Here is a 17,493-nt window from a genome sequence, read left to right on the forward strand (position 1 = left end):
CAGACACAAAGTACATTGTGAAAAAATGCATAATGCGAAGCCATATAGGTGAAAGTTTGTTGAAAATTAAGTGAAACACATATTCATAACCCCACTTTTATTTAACCTCACGTTGAGATTGAACAAGAGTAGCCTAAGCCAAACGTCAAGGACGAGACACAGAGTACACTGTGAAAAAACGCATAATGCGAATCCATATAGGTAACATACACAAAGTACATTGTAAAAAACGCATAATGCGAATCAATATAGGTGACAATTTGTTGAAAACCAGGTACACGTATTCATAACCCCACTCTTATTTAACCTCACGATGAGGTTGAATAAGAGTAGCCGATTGTCTCGGAGAAGTAAAAAGTCAACTACGCCATAGCTCCAATTAGCGCAGCGAGGGCTAGATACTGTGAAGGGGGCCCTGGTGCTTCACAGGCTCCGTTTGCGGTTAGGTTCTTATTAAACCCCTCTAACCATTCATTCGTAGGTACGGTAAGCATAAAGCCGCATTACACCGAGAATTAGGGGTCACCTGTATGGTGGACTTTTATCACTGGAACAGGCAATCCGTAATGTTATTCTTAGCCAGATAACCAGCTGCCGACACCACACGGCTATTTAGGCTGTTCGTGGAGAGAAGTTGACATTGACTTTACGTCAACTCTCAATGTGGCCGAATAACTTCCTACGAACTCGCTTACTAATGGTGACAGACGACGGAAGATGATCTGGGATATCACTTTGTAAGCGGCATTAAGGATGGTGATCGCTCGAAAGTTCTCACACTCCAGCTCGTCGCCTTTCTTGTAGATGAGGCATATAACCCCTTCCTTCCACTCCTCCGGTAGCTGTTCGGTTTCCCAGATTAATGGCTGCTTTGACTGTATTCCAGCAGTCCTCGAGAGGGGCCCATCGAGCTAACCCTCTTCCGGCAACGCTGCCTCGAGATGCTGCGCGTATGCAGTGGCGACATCAGGTTGCTTCAGTCGCTCTAGGTCGTACCGCGGCGGTCGTCGGTACCGAACATTGTTGATGACGGATAGTTTTGGGCGCAGTTTAACCATCACCAGGTAGTGGTCAGAGTCGATATAAGCGCCACGATATGTCCTGACGTCGATAATGTCGGAGAAGTGCCGTCCATCAATCAGAACGTGGTCGATTTGGGATTCTGTCTGCAGTGGTGATCTCCAGGTGTACCGATACGGGAGGCTGTGTTGGAAGTAGGTGCTTCGAATGGCCATATTCTTGGAGGCGGCGAAATCAATTAGTCGTAGACCGTTTTCGTTCGTCAGCCGGTGAGCGCCGAACTTTCATATAGTCGGTCTAAACTCCTCCTCTTGGCCAACCTGAGCGTTCAAATCTCCTATGATAATTTTGACGTCTTGGCTTGGGCAGCTGTCGTACTCACGTTCCAGCTGCGCGTAGAATGCGACCTTATCATCATCAGTGCTTCCGGAGTGTTGGCTATGGACGTTGATTATGCTGAAGTTGAAGAACCGGCCTTTGATCCTCAACCTGCAAATTCTTTCATTGATCGGCCACCACCCGATCACGTGCCTTTGCATATCGCCCATCACTATGAAAGCTGTTCCCAGCTCGTGTGTGTTGCCGCAGCTCTGGTAGATGGTATGATTACCTCTAAACTTTCACACCATTGATCCTTTCCAACAAACCTCCTGCAGCGCTACGATGCCGAAACCACGGGCCTTGAGCACATCGGCATGTATGCGTGTCCTTTCGATGAAGTTGAGAGATTTGCAGTTCCACGAACCGAGTTTCCAATCGCTAGCCCCTTTTCATCGCGGTGGTCTTCGCCGATGGTTCCGGTCCGTACTTTCTTGTTGATTGTTCGATGCTTATGTTTTTTAAAGGGACTTTTAACAATATTCTCTTCAATTTTTTTTTCAAAGGCTGCAATGCATTTAAATGAACGCAAATAAATGGGAATTGATGGAAATAACTTAATCTATCTTACTAAAGTGCATTTTTATCCTCTCTAATGTGCTTTCTTGTTACTCTTATGTGTTTTCTGGTTTTAGAATACACGAGGAAGGCACCATCACCGCAAGGTGGATTTTTTTAAAGTTCCGCTCCTAAATAATCTCTAGATCCTTTGCTCCCTAGGAATCAGTAAACCAAGAGTCAAATCCTTTTTTCATTTGATTTGCTTGGGCTAAGCAGGGTATTATTACATTAAAAAAATGGTCACATTGGGTTTTTACACCATTCCCGGCCTAACATGCGTACGACTGCATTATTTAATTGATATTTATGACAGGAGGCAATTTTTCCTGAATTTGGTGGGCCGTGTGATACTGCAATGGGATCCACTTCTGCTTAAAAATAGCCATTCTTGCTAAACGTCGTTTGGAAAAGCTTTTATTTGATTTAAATTAACGAGGTATAGCACGTATTTCAGTCACAGCAATTGCTTTCCTAGCATACTCGAATTCAATTCCCGGCATAAGCGAATTTCACTAATTCTCTAAACATCTTACTCTCATTCTTTCTCGAGACAGTGGAAAAGGAGACGTAAACAAAAATATGCACGTTCCACGACAACGTGATGCCAGATGGTATTATTCATAATAATTTTTATTTGGTTGAGAAGATATTTTCACTCATTCAAATTCCTTCCAAACGCCAAACATTTTTTTTTTACTTTTTGAGATCGAGAGAATTATAAATAACATGATAGCGTCATCATATTAGACAGTTTTCCTCTTAAGGTGAAGGTGGGTTGAGTACCAAAACAAAGCTTTGATAGTATTGGTACAATAAAAACTTTCATATTCTGTAGTAGTATTGGTGTCGTAATTATAAAAAAAAACAAAGAATATTAGTAGGGTGGTTCAAAAAACGACCCAGCACCACTATGCTCACTCGATTCCGTCCCATGCTCCGAGTGTCCTCAAAAAACCGATTTGAACAAAAACTGGTTGAGCGCAAGCCGGTTCAAGTTTGTATGAAAACTAGAATGGGAAACTAAACCTTTTATTACACTGGCTACGGCGCTTTCCCTCCAAACGCTGGCGAAAAGAGAACCCACATACCTAGCTGAAAGCAACATTCCAGAGACTTCAGTGAACGAAAACCGCACCGCAGAAAAGATCCATTGATTACGTAACGCAAATATAGCATTTTATACTCCACTCACCCTTATGTCACACTTTTTGTATGAAGTATCTGCCCCTGGTACGATAGTGTAGACTAGACTAGACTAGAAGTATCTGCCCCTGGTGCGATAGATATCACAGACAAATTCTGGGTATTTTGTTGAATTGCACGTTTCACTGATGTCTTCTGAGAAGCCTAATTATCATGCGAAAGAATTGCAACCTCGATTATTTAAAATCGACTCCCAACTATTGGAACGACCATTCAATATGGATTGCCTATGGAGTTGAAGCTCTTAAAAATTTCATCCCGTCATATGGTCTCCCCCTCGCCATCGCCCAATGACGTAGTGCCAGAATCAGAATAATGTTAAATTCAACCTCTCCATATCAACTGTCGTACAAACCTGAAACGACCTGCGCACGGTAAGCCTCTATTCAAACCAGCCCAAACCATTGGATGAAACCCAAATTATAAATCATACTCAACTGAGCGTGGCGAAGCAAAATTATTTTTTGAGCCACCCTACTTATTAGTTTGCTGCTGCCGGTGTCGGTGCACCGCGGTGTTTACATTCGCTCCGCGATCAGTTTTTAGTCATTTTTTTCGGGCAAAACTAGCAGTTTATACTAAGTTTTCGGGTCAAATAAGTGACTGATTTCAAAAAGTGGTGTTTAATTTGCATTCTATCAACATTTCGGGCTGCTCATGTGCGGAGCAGTGAGTAAAAACTTGATTTTTCCAATGCCCTTTGAGAAGAAGTGAAGTGCAGTGATGAACCCAACAAATCGCGAACGGCTATTAAATTGGCACAAAACTGCTGATTTATGCTATAATTCGGGCCGGAATACATAGGATTCATTGAAGAAACATGTTCATTATCACGGGAAGTAAGGAAATATGCTGTGAACAGGTTAGTAATTTGAATATTAAACTTTTGTTCGATGCTGTTCGATGCATTCGAATGTTGGTGGGAGAGGAGTGCGGGAGGTGTGGGGTTGGCCCGTGGAAGGTCCGGTGCCATATTGGCTGCCATCGTGGTACTCTTCCAACTATGTCCTTAACGATATGTCTACGTTCCGTAGACAAACTTAAACTTTTTCGAAACAACTACACGCCCCCCTAAAGAGTTTACATGGTTTATGGACAGCCCCTTGAAAGATCTGCAGCAACCACCCCGACGACCATCGATGCGATGATTTTCGGTTGAGACTGCTACCAACGCCTTAGCGGTGCTGTGTCCGCACTACTTTGCATGAGTTTGATGTTTGTGCTTACGATGCATATATGGGATTGGTTAATTTATCAATTTCCAAACTTTCTACCGGTTATTGATAATAACTAGTTGTAAATCAGTATTTTCCGTACATTTGCGTTGATCGAATGGTTCGAAAAAATTTAAATCCATCGAGAAACGGCTCAGATATTAGCATACAGAGTTCATAATATTTTCGTGACCGTCTCCGATTTTCGCAATCGCAAAGTGTTCTCCGGTATAGAAAACGCAGACGTCGATTGGATATTTAAAAAAATAAAATTTCTTTAAACAAATACAAACATAGTACTGCAAACAAAAGCTTTCATGTTGTTCTGTTGATGGCGCCATTCAAATTAATTCATGAAAAAAATGTTACTTAGGTCCTTTTGAAAAGTTAAGCGAGAAATCGTCTGAATTTCAGCCACTTTTTAAAATGCCATCAGATCTACTGTCCATATAAATATTATCTTTCGATTTTTAAGTCGCAGCGATAAACTATGAAAGTTATTGCACAAATACGCATTTCCGTGGAATTTGATCCAATGGGTGATGTCCGAAGTTCGAGTTTCAGGAAAGCTATTGATGATTATGGCAAAGTGATGATTTTTCTTGCCTACTGTTTTAGGGCCGATGTCCTCGTAGCGGTTTCTCAAGCTGCGCAACGCAGCGTCCACGCAAGGTACCCAGCATCGATTGTAGTCGTGCACACGTATGCGTGAGCGCGGCGTTAACGCAGCTTGACACACCGCTACGTGGATATCAGCTCTAACATCGCTTTGCAGTGCGTTATATAGGCAGAAAAGAATATAAATGATTTGTACGATGCTGATGGACATTTTAGGCTGCTTTGTATAGCCAACGAAAAGTTACTCTAAGAAGAGGGAGGAATCATCAGTCATCAGTCAAAGACGATGGTAAGAGTTTCAAGAGAAGGCTTTCTGAGCACCCCACCACGAGCATTCATAAGTGATGGCGAAATGGAAAGGGTTGATGAGTTCACGTGCCAGCAAACGCACCATAGCAGAAAATCGTACTTACTTCGAACTCCACTGAACCATTCAATCGAATACAGAACGCCTTTTACGTATCTTTCACTAACACGAGACCTGGTCGTTGAAGCAGAACAAACCTGAGTCGAAGACAAGGTCTGGAGAAGCACAGAAGGTACTGTCGAGATCATATAAAAATAAAACACATTAAGAAATTACATATATTTTAATTGAGTCGTTTTCATAATTCACCAGGATGGTATACATATGTGGTGAATCTTTTTAATCTAAATTATAGTGATGTTATTGTATTGATCCATTCACGGTAGAATTCAACACGAGTGTACGCCGTTGGACTCGTGTAGCCACAACCAACTGTTAGCTGCGATGCAACTCCCGTGACTGTCGGTAAACCTCGTACGTCAGTAATGAAACCAGCGCCAATTTCTCCGTTGCAAACGTTGGAAGAGTCAACATTATCAGTAGCGCAAAAGTGCCTTGGCAGCGTGATCGTATAGAACCGTTGGCAGTTAGCATCGTCTATCACCCGCTGGAAGGATCCCCACAAAACATCCGATTGTGTATGAACTGTTGGGTATCGTAAGGGACGTTACAGGTTTGCATTGTTGTGAGAACAATTTGAATTCATGATACTTACCATCTTCACTGGTGAATCCGAAGCCCACGATTGTTCCCTGCTCGTTTTCAAGAGGTAGCAGATTTAGCTCAGATGAGAAACGCGATGGAAGGGCAGCGGGCGACACGGTTGCGTGGAACGTTAGAGATTGAGGCAGAGTAATAACGCCGATGTCGTTGAGCCGGTTATTTGAATCAAATTCAGGATGGGGAGTAGCAGTGGTTGAAACGATTTCATTTAATTGGCTGAAGATGTTGCTCCCATAGCGAACAGTCCATGAGGTGAATCTGTGAAATGTGATGCAGTGCATTACTCATAATGCGTGTTTATATGCTTGATAGAACATTACCCGACGATGTTGGCTGCGGCAGTCAGAATGTGGAGGTTAGAAATAATTGTGCCTCCACCAAAGAATCCTGAATTGTTATCGTTTAGGAACATGATAAACACATTATAAGGTTTGTGTGGAACTACTCGTCCATTGATGATGCGGGAAGTGCGGTCCGGTGCTGCCTGAAATCGGACATATTCAAACTTTCTGCGCATTATATAATAAATGTATAATTCCTCACCTGAGTGTTAATAAAACACAAAAGTACAACTAGTAACGTAAACTGTTTCATTGTCCTACAATGCAATCGAGATTACCTCTGGGGCGACCATAACTAATGTGACCACTTTTATATTATTGACCAGTCTTATTCTTCTTCAATGGCTCTACATTCCAAATGGAACCTGGCCTGTTTTCAGCATAGTATTCTGTTAGGATTTCCTCAATTATTGATTGAAAGCTTTTCTATGCCCCCCATTGCATGAGTATGTATCTTGTGTGGCAACTACAATGGATACACTATGCTCAGGGTGTAGAGAAAGCCTTCAACCCGAAAACTTCCTACACCGGACCGAGAATCGGACTCGCCATCTCCGGATTGGCGATCCTATGCCTTTGATCGCAAAGCTACTGGAGACCCTTGACAAGTCAGTTTAATCAAATTTCTTACGACACGACTCCGTTATCAAGAAGTTCGGAATTTATTGCCGTTAAATCTATTCCCGGTATGTGCATCCAGACGTCGATACTTTGCAATTCTTAGAAATACTCATATCAACTGGGCTACGATGTAGTTATGTTGGTAAAGCAAACAAGAGATTACCTTTGAAAGCGATATCAAATACGATAAAGAAATCGTTGCATTGTTATCGTTGACAATAAACTTCCAATCTACAAACGGGGTTCAATTATAATGTTTGGACATTCTGTCCTATTCTATTCGTAACTCAACGTAAACCAAATCTGGAATGATGATTATATATTGGCTTTAATATTCATTAATACTATGAAAGTGACTATAAAAGTGATTTGAGGATCAATATGCACAAAGATAAACAATGTTTTTACGAAAACAACATTGGGGCAAGGGATAGATCTCCCGTCAACGATATATCAACCAAAAACAAGATTGCCATAAGAAGATGTGGTAGTCTGTTTTGAATTATAGTTGAACTTGCAAATTTACCCGATTATGTTACTGATTCAGCATTTGAACCTTTCTGGAACAATATAAAATAAATGCCGCTGCTAATTCCCTCTCTGACTTGTAGAATTTCTGTTATCGCTGAGAATTGCACAATGGTAACGACTTCAATATAAGCCAGCTGCTATCATAGATCGGCATTAGAGCCAAAACTCATGCTAAGCACGAGGAGTATAATTCAAAGTAGCTTATTGTCGGCGCTGCACCAAATTAGAATTCGGAAGTAGGGATTTCCGAACCGAACTTTGTTTCGAAGTTTTATCTTTCAAACTACAGGATGCGTTGTTTAACGCATCTTTAGGCGAATCCAGCGCACTACACTTCCGAAGATGGGAATTTCGCCTGTATCTCGAGAAAAGTCGATCTTCGGTAGAAAATGTCGTCTAACTTTATACCGGATACACAATCTCTATGTTTGTATGTATGTTCCAGCATGACTTTTGAACCCATTGACTGATTTAAGCCAAATTTGGAACACACATTCTTTACCTTAAGGAGACCGGCTAGGGATGCTCTTTGGGAAAGAGGGAAGATGTGGAGGGAGGTATATTATTTAGTTATCGCTCAATTCAGTGTAACTTCCTTGCCCTTTGGCCAATTTCAACCAAATTTGGAACACACATAATTTATCTTAACTTAAGGAGACGACAATAGTGGGTTGAGGATGGAAAATGGGAGGATGTGGGTGAGAGGTATTGTTCAGTAATCGATCAACTCAACCCTTCATCGAAATCATGGTTTGCCCAGTGAAAAGCAATGATTAATGTATTTCCTTCTGGATGGTAAATGTTTGCCCTTTTGCATGCATAGTTATCATGACTGCGGAAGGTCAGTTTGTCATCTATTGTGGCCCTGAGAACCTTCGGGCTCCGCTTCGACGTGAGCTCGACTTCTCCCATATGAAGCACTGGATGTTGTGTCGATCTGCGGTAGATGACGATTACCACTTCCATTTTATCAGACCGCATCGTGCTTTCGTGCTGTGAGGTTCTTTCTCTCTTTGCGGAAGGAAGTTTTTAATACTACCCGAAGCTATTCTAATTTCAACAGTGCTTCTCAGCGCTATTTGTGCCTACTGATTCCGTTACGAACTTTGCTTGGACCCGTGCCTTCGTTTTACGTTGGATCCGTTTTGGGAAGTAAAATTCAGACAAGCGGTGGTAATCCTGCAGGGACACCGTTCTGGGAAAAACCTTCTAGAAAGTCACGTCTCCACGCTCAGCAATGAGCATTAATAAAAACAAGAGGAAGGGGGAGTCTCTGAATTCTCCACTTCCTTCAAAGAAACAAGGTTTCAAGACCGTCCTGCCAAAGCGCGGAAAAAATAGAAGGAAGCTGGAGAATTCAGATATTCCTTCTAACTCTAATATCGGAAATAATTCTTCTCCAATCGAACTGAGCAATCAGTTCAATTTGATTAACGACGAATTTGAGAAAATCAAATCTACCTCTAGCCCAGGTGATTCGATTCATGCGAAGAAACAACGGATTCCGCCAATTGTGGTATCTGTTGCCGAGTTTTCTAGCTTCCGGAATGAGATTTTGAGTAACCTTCAGGGGATCGAAGTTTCATTTCAGATTGCCTGGAAGGGTGACTGCCGCGTTTTGCCGGGATCCTTTGACGATCGCAAACGTCTTCTTCAGTATTTAACTGAGAAGCACCATAAATTCTTCACATACGACGACAAAACTGAGCGATTGTTCAAAGTCGTCCTGAAAGGTCTCCCCAGTGAGGATAAATCACTGGATGAGATTAAAATTGAAATTTCTCAATTACTTGGATTTTCACCAATCCAAGTAATTAAGATGAAAAAGAAATCCCACTCTTGTACTTCCCAGAGGGGCATTTCTCAAAAATTTTATTAAGTTCATTTAAACAAAAGTGAACTAAATAGGGTTTCTTACCCCATTCCCGGCCTAACATGCGTACGACTGCATTATTCAATTGATATTTATGACAGGAAGCAACTTTTCCTGAATTTTGTGGGCTGTATAATACTGCATTGGGGTTCACTTCTGCTTAAAAAATAGCTATTCGTGCTAAATATCGTTCAAAAAAGCTTTTATTTGATTTAAATTAACGAGGTGCAGCACTCATTTCTGTCATAGCGATTTCCATTCGGCATACCATAAAACCAGTTCCCGGCCTAAGCAAAATTTCACTCAATCTCTCAACATTTCTCTCTCATTCTCTCTCGGGACGGTAGAAAATGCGACGTAAACAAAAATATACACGTTCCACGACAACAAGATGCCAGATGGTATCATTCATAATCATTTTTATTTGGTTGAGAAGATATATTTACTCATCCAAATTTTTTCTAAACACTTAAAAACAATATTTTTTTCACCTTTTGAAATCGAGAAAATTATAAATAACATGATAGCGTCAACGTATTAAACAGTTTTCCTATCAACGATAAAGGATCATTTTCATTCTCCTGGCCTTTTGGGAGCACGGTGCGGCTAGAAGTTTTTGGGCCGAGGTGATTTTTTGTTCGGTTTGAGAATACATTTTTAAATGTATTCTAATTATATTTATATAAGTTCTGGTGATACGTTCTAGTGATTAGATTGAAGTGCGTGTGTGAAGCATCATGGTGTGGTGATTAAAAGCTTGAAGCAATGATTGTAACGAGCACTAGGACGATTTTCAGGTAGGTGTTTATTTGATGATACCGTTTTGTAAAAGTGGAAGAATCACTCCGGCTCAGTGGTGTGGCATCGGAGAGCGAGATTTTGAAATCTACATTTTTATTTTCTACAATTGGATCAATTAGGAGTAAAACAAGTGATCGAAAGATATTGAATATTGTGAAAAATAAATGGGAGACTTTTTAAAAATTATCAATCATAAACCTGCGGCTTCCAAACAGTATAAGGTACACTGGGGGAAGTGGAAAATGAAAAATCGATAGTGCATGTTTGAATTAGTGTAAAACCAGTTTAAATGATTTAAATGCGTTCAATCAAAATGGGCTATCAAAAACAGTCAATTTTGCACCAACTGTGCGGTAATTCGTACCATTTTGGTCGCTTGAAATTTATGTAAATAGATTTTAAAATTAGGAGTTGTTTTTCCACTTACCCTAGTGGGATGGGGTAAGTGGAAAACCCATGTTGTCTTGACCTTCAATTGTGATGAGTAGTTACATATAACTAAAATCAATACGATAATTGCTCTGAGTATCTTTTGTGGAATAATTTCATTACCCCAACGGAATAGATCCTCAAGGAATTCTCGTAATAGCTAGGGGAGGGCTGGTTTTGCCTTCTCGGACACTAAGTGTACGTAAAGTCTATACGTTCGCCCCAAAGATGAACATTTTAAAGGAAAAATGGGACTTACAGGGTTATAAACTAATCAACTTAGTTTAACGAATTGAGATGATGTCTGTATGTGCGTATTTGTATGTATGTGTGTGCGCAAAACACGTACAAATTATCAGCTATTCTTAAGCACTTGTCCTTAATCGATTTGTTCGAAAAAAAATTGTATTCAACGGCGAAACTTGTTAGGAATAAAAATTAATGTAAATTATACAATATATTTACCTATCAGTGCTATTTTTAACTTTCTTATATATATTTTTTCATGTGTAAAACATGTGAAAGGCATCAGTACCGATAGGTGGATTATTCAGGCATTTTCTCATTTAAATGAGTCCAATCACCACTGGAATCACAATGATAACAAAGAAGAAACATATTAAGATTCACAGCTATCGAAATAAACCCTAGAGGGAAGAAAAAATTGCGTAATTAGAACATTATCCACTTCCCCCGCAGTGTTTGATACCTGGGGTAAGTGTAAAATCTTTGAATTATTTGCTTTCTAGGTTCAAACCACTACCAATTGAATGGGATTAGTTTAATTGTATTGTAATGGTCACCTGTGATATAAATTCACTTGAAAAAAGATCAATTGGTGCAAATAAGAATTAATTTTATGAATGCGAATATCAATTTTTCACGAAACCTAAAATTACAGTTTAAGCGACAACCGTGTTAGTGTATGTGTTATACAAATTTCAACATAGTATTAGTGTGAGCATCAAAGTATAATATTGCATGATGCTATGAAGTGGTAAAAACTGTAAAGTATGTACAATTCCAATTTTTCGAGTCGATTTTCACACTTACCCCCTTTTTCCACTTCCCCCAGTGTACCTTAAATCATTAGTTTTCTGTGTAGTGAGCCGGGAACCGGGTCCATAGGCCCAAGTAGTGATTTACCCTAATATGAAAAGTTTGGAAAAGGCCTGTATTATGTCTCATGTCCGTGTTCCATGGGAACATTTCCGCAGGCCTGGGGGAAATTTTCAAAACCCCACCCAGTGCCGTAAGTGCCAAAAGTGGGGTCATGGCACCAAACATTGTCACATGGATGCTAAATGCATGATTTGTGGTGGAACCTCTCACGCCAAGGACGCATGTCCTGTGAGAGGAGATTCCAATAAATTTAAATGTGCAAATTGTGGGGGCAATCATAAATCCAATTTCTGGGAATGTCCTTCACGCAAAAAAGTTTTGAATTCCCGTGCAAAATTGATGACGCGAAATTCCAATCGGATCCCAGATTCGACGGGTAGAAATTTTTCAAACGCTCAAATTTCGAAACCGGTTACCGGTCGAACAATTCATACCCACCACAATTCACAAACAAATTTTGCCGCTCGTCAACGGGTAGCAAGCACTTCAGTAAATTCCAATTTTTCGAATGTACCTACGTATGCAAACATCGCTGCTGGTAGACAAAATTTCTCTTCTCAAAATGAGGTTTATACCCATTTCCCAACGGAAAATAATGGTCATGTTGCCGTTTCAGGTAGCATGACTGCTTCCGATTTTGATTTTTTAACAGAACAATTGCATCACAGGATTAATGCAATGTTCAAAGCAAATACCATACCAGAAGCTGTTCAGGTTGGTATAAAGTACACACAAAAAATTGTTATCGGACTCCGTTTTAATGGATCTAAATAATTGTGTGAAAGTTCTAAATTGGAATGCCCGCTCTCTAAAGGGTAAGGAAGATGAATTATTCAACTTCCTAACAGTTCATAATGTGCCTATTGCCATTATAACAGAAACTTATTTAAAACCAGGACTCTCCATTAAAAGAGATCCAAATTATTTTATCTACAGAAATGATCGTCTTGACAGCGCCTGTGGTGGGGTCGCCATTGTCATTAATAGATGTATCAAACATAAATTATTTTCTTCGTTTGAAACCAAAGTTTTTGAAACCTTAGGAGTTTCTGTTGAAACAAATTTTGGTCAATTTTCCTTCATTGCAGCCTATTTGCCTTTTCAATGCAATGGGCAGCAAAAGAATTTGTTGAAAGCTGATCTTCAAATTCTGACTCGCAACAAATCAAAATTCTTCGTAATTGATGACTTCAATGCCAAACACCGTTCATGGAATAATGCTCAAAGCAATTCCAACGGCAAAATTTTATTTGGAGATTGTTCTGCGGGATATTATACTATTCAATATCCCAATGGACCAACTTGTTTTTCATCCACACGAAATCCTTCGACAATTGATTTGGTTTCAACGGATTCAAGTCAGCTGTGTGGCCAATTGGTAACTCATGCTGACTTTGACTCTGATCACCTTCTTGTGACATTTGAAATCTCACAAGAAGCCATTTATAATCCAATGAGCTCTACTTTCAATTATCATAGGGCTGATTGGGATTTATATAAAACGTATATCGATAGGAATTTTGATGTTGATACTCCTCTCGATACCAAAAGTGATATTGATAATGCTCTCGTATCTTTGACAAATTTAATTGTCGAAGCCAGAGGCATTGCAATTCCTAAATGTGAAATTAAATTCAACTCCATTATTATTGACGACGATCTTCAGCTACTGATCCGTCTTAAAAATGTGAGGCGAAGGCAATACCAAAGAACTCGCGATCCCGCGTTGAAAGTTATTTGGCGAGATTTGCAAAATGAAATTTCGCTATTCTGGGAAATACCAACTTTGAGAATAATGTCTCGAAGTTGGATCCCAGTTCGAAACCCTTTTGGAAATTAACGAAAATTCTTAAAAAACCTCAAAAGCCAATTCCAGCGCTTAAAGAGGGAAATAAAATTTTATCAACAAATGGCGAAAAGGCTCAAAAACTTGCTCAGCAGTTCGAGAGTGCCCATAATTTTAGTCTAGGTCTCACTAGTCCAATTGAGGAACAGGTTATACGAAGCTTCGAAGACATTCTCAACCAAGACAGTGTTTTTTACCCTTCGTTGGGAACTAATTTGGATGAAGTGAGATCTATTACTAGAAAATTTAAGAATGTGAAAGCCCCGGGTGATGATGGTATTTCCTACATACTTATCAAAAAACTTCCTGAGAGCTCTTTATCCTTTTTGGTTAATTTATTTAACAAATGTTTTCAATTGGCATACTTCCCAGATAAATGGAAAAACGCCAAAGTTGTTCCAATTTTGAAGCCGGACAAAAATCCAGCTGAGGCTTCTAGTTATCGCCCAATCAGTTTGCTTTCTTCAATAAGCAAACTGTTTGAAAAGATTATTTTAAATAGAATGATGGTTCATATTAATGACAATTCTATTTTTGCTTATGAGCAATTTGGTCGCCATGGGCATTCAACCACTCATCAGTTATTAAGAGTTACGAACTTAATTCGGCTCAACAAATCTGAAGGATATTCGACTGGAGTTGCTCTTCTTGATTTAGAGAAAGCATTTGACAGTGTTTGGCATGAAGGTTTGATTGTAAAATTGATGAATTTTAATTTTCCTCTGTACATTATTAAACTGATCCAAAATTATTTATCAGATCGCTCACTGCAGGTAAACTATCAGAATTCTGAATCTGATAGATTACCTGTAAGAGCTGGTGTTCCCCAAGGCAGCATACTGGGGCCCATTTTGTATAACATTTTTACTTCTGACTTACCTGATTTACCACCAGGGTGTCAAAAATCTTTGTTTGCAGATGACACAGGTCTCTCAGCCAAAGGGCGTAGCCTTCGTGTCATTTGTAGTAGATTGCAAAAACAGTTTGGATATTTTCTCCATTTACTTGCAAAAATGGAAAATTTCCCCGAATGCTTCCAAAACTCAGCTTATAATTTTCCCACATAAGCCGAGAGCTTCTTATTTGAAACCTTCTAGCAGACATATTGTCACTATGAATGGGGTTCCAATTAATTGGTCTAGCGAAGCTAAATATTTAGGACTTCTGCTAGATCAAAAATTAACTTTAAAAAATCACATTGACATATATCCACTTATAAACAGAAAATCAAAACTTTGTCTTAAGAACAAACTTTTGATTTACAAACAAATTTTTAGACCTGCCATGTTGTATGCTGTGCCAATATGGACTAGTTGCTGCAATACCAGAAAGAAGGCACTTCAGAGGATTCAAAATAAAATTCTGAAAATGATTCTGAAGTTGCCTCCGTGGTATAGTACCAATGAGCTTCATAGAATTTCTAATATTGAGACATTGCAACAAATGTCCAACAAAATAATTTCCAATTTTAGACAAAAATCGTTGCAATCTTCTATTGCAACGATTAACTCCTTGTACCCTTAGTATAAAATAGGTTAAGTTTAGTTTAAGTTGAAAACATTGTAATTCCTACATGGTTCAATTCAACCAGAGGAAAAATTCTAACTGCCAGAGGCAATTGAAATGTATTAATAATAACTAAAAATATAACATAGCAGATAAGGGTGATAGTGTTAAGAAAACACGGAACACCTAGTCTAAGAGATGAATGCATGTATTAGATAATTAGCAAATAAAATTAGTTTAAAAAAAAAAAACTTCCGTTTTATGTTGAGCAAGCTTCAGGCTTCTAGCGCTTAGGTTATCTAATCCGCCATGATGCTGATTGCGTGAACTGCGGTCAGTTCTACCTCGGGAATCGACTTCTCGCAGACCTTCAGGGTTACGTCAGTGAAACCGATAATCTTGACACCAGCAGTGAACTTGAGTCTCGGAACCCCGTCGTACACATGGTTCCACAATACCGGGCCCAGTATTGATCCTCGCGAAACTCCTCCGGTAATAGGAACGCTTCTCTGACCGGCATCGGTCTCGTATAATAGTACATGGTTCTTGAAATAGCTTTCCAAGATCCGGTACAGGCCCACCGGCAGGCGAAGCCGGCGTAACGACCGCGCGAAGGCATCACAACTTGCTTTGTTGAATGCATTCTTCGTAACAGATGCGTCATTAGCGCACCCGCACAGAATTGAATACCTTGAATTTACAGTTGGATTGCTATCTCAGCGACCTTTACCACTGAGTTAATAGCGTCCAATGTGGATTTACCCGTACGAACCGATAACTTTTTTTTTGTGTTGATTTATTTAATAGGCTCAATCGTGGCATACACATTACGGAGCCGAAATTCATTTCATATTGTGATTATTCAATTTGATGCAAAACTGAAACAAAAATATATGACAAAAGGCTAGTCTGACATGTCAGATTGTGAACCAATGGAAATTGGTAGAGATTTTTTTAAAGTTTTTTCCTTCAATGGTGAAAAGCACCTGGCTGCCCTTGCTTCGGTGTCGCGCCTTTTCTGCCATTTGTCCTTGTCTTCAGCTTTAATCTGATTGATCCCTGCGTATTGCGTGTATACCTTTCCATCAGACTTCCAACACCTTATTGGGATTAGTTGAACCTTGGGATCTTGTTTTTGTTCAAGCACTGGTTCATCGATGTTCGTCTCCTGTGTATCTTCTAAAACGCATATATCTAAAACCTTCGTTTTATTTAAACAGTCGTGCCTGGACGTGCCGATGGTATTTCCATTTTATCGTCCATGTACACGCCACGTACACCGTTGAATACATCCAACTCGCAATCAGCAGGAATTTTTTTCCGCACTAAGCGCTTTACTTTTCCATACTTTCCTAGAACCGTTGCTATTTCTCGATCAGGTAGCTCCGGTGGAAGCTCACACACTCGTACGTATTGAAAATCACCCTCTGCATCATACATCTCCACTGCTACTGTTGTTCCATTATCATACCGAAAAATTACTTCGCTGGGTATTGTTCGCCAACATGTCCTTGAAAGCCTTCTCACTCTTGTCTCCATTTCCGTGACGCTGGCATTCAGCGATTTAACAAACCCAGTTATCTCTCCATACGATGGTCGTGGAGCATCTTTGGGAAATGCGAACCTCACGGTGTTTTTAATTTCGATCATTTCGAGATGAGCTTCTATTTTTACGTTCCGCAAGATAGGCCACTGTAAGCAGTACAGCAAACTCTTTTCGGCACACAGAAACCGAGAAAAATATTCTGCAACCGCTTCTAACTGACGGGGTCAGCCTTTTGAGGGTGGTCCTCTCCAGCAACATGCCCGTCGTGTCAATTAGACAGATGGGTCTGTACGCCGAGGGGTTTCCCGGTGGCTCCCCGGCCTTCGACAACATCACCAACTTCTGCCTTATCCATCTATTGAGGCATCTCTGCATAGCTAGCCTGGACATGTTCGGGTTCGCTATGATTGCTGTCTTGAGAGCACTGTTCGGAACTCGGCTTGCCTTTTGCTGGCGCAGATGAGGCACTTTGGCATATTCCTGCGGCTTGTGCCTTCCTCACCACAACGACGACACAGGTATCTACGGTCTGAGCACTTAGATTCGTAAGACGTGTGCCCCGACTCTACGTACCGATAGCACCTGTCCACTGAAGATGGATGGAGTTTGCTTACTGGGTATACTGACCAGCCGATCATCAGCTTCCCTCGCTCCATGACCTTTTTGGCTTCCGCGACCGGTAACCTAAGGTAGGCTACCTGCGTGTCAAAGGGTCTGCCTCTTAAGCCCCAAACATAATGTCAACGGAACATCAACGGAAACGGCAAATTTGACAGTTAACCCATATATTTTCTGTCAAATTTGCCGTTTCCGTTGCCGTTCCGCTGACATTGTGTTTGGGACTTTGGGCGTA

General features: G+C 40.3%; 2 protein-coding genes across 2 annotated transcripts in view; one reads left to right on the forward strand and one right to left on the reverse strand.

Annotated features, from left to right (window-relative positions):
* The window catches only part of LOC134219102 (uncharacterized), a 434,839-nt gene that overhangs the window by 206,887 nt on the left and 210,459 nt on the right, over positions 1-17,493 (forward strand). The gene's annotated exons all lie outside the window — the stretch shown is intronic.
* LOC134224924 (chymotrypsin-like) lies at positions 5,566-6,650 on the reverse strand. The gene is made up of 4 exons (XM_062704581.1): positions 6,568-6,650; positions 6,345-6,508; positions 6,017-6,282; positions 5,566-5,946 (listed from the first exon to the last, which is right to left on the reverse strand). The coding sequence occupies exons 1-4, from the start codon at positions 6,616-6,618 to the stop codon at positions 5,651-5,653; spliced, it is 777 nt and encodes a 258-aa protein (XP_062560565.1). The 5' UTR covers positions 6,619-6,650; the 3' UTR covers positions 5,566-5,650.

Source organism: Armigeres subalbatus, chromosome 3 (assembly GCF_024139115.2).
Source record: "Armigeres subalbatus isolate Guangzhou_Male chromosome 3, GZ_Asu_2, whole genome shotgun sequence".
NCBI lineage: Eukaryota > Metazoa > Arthropoda > Insecta > Diptera > Culicidae > Armigeres > Armigeres subalbatus.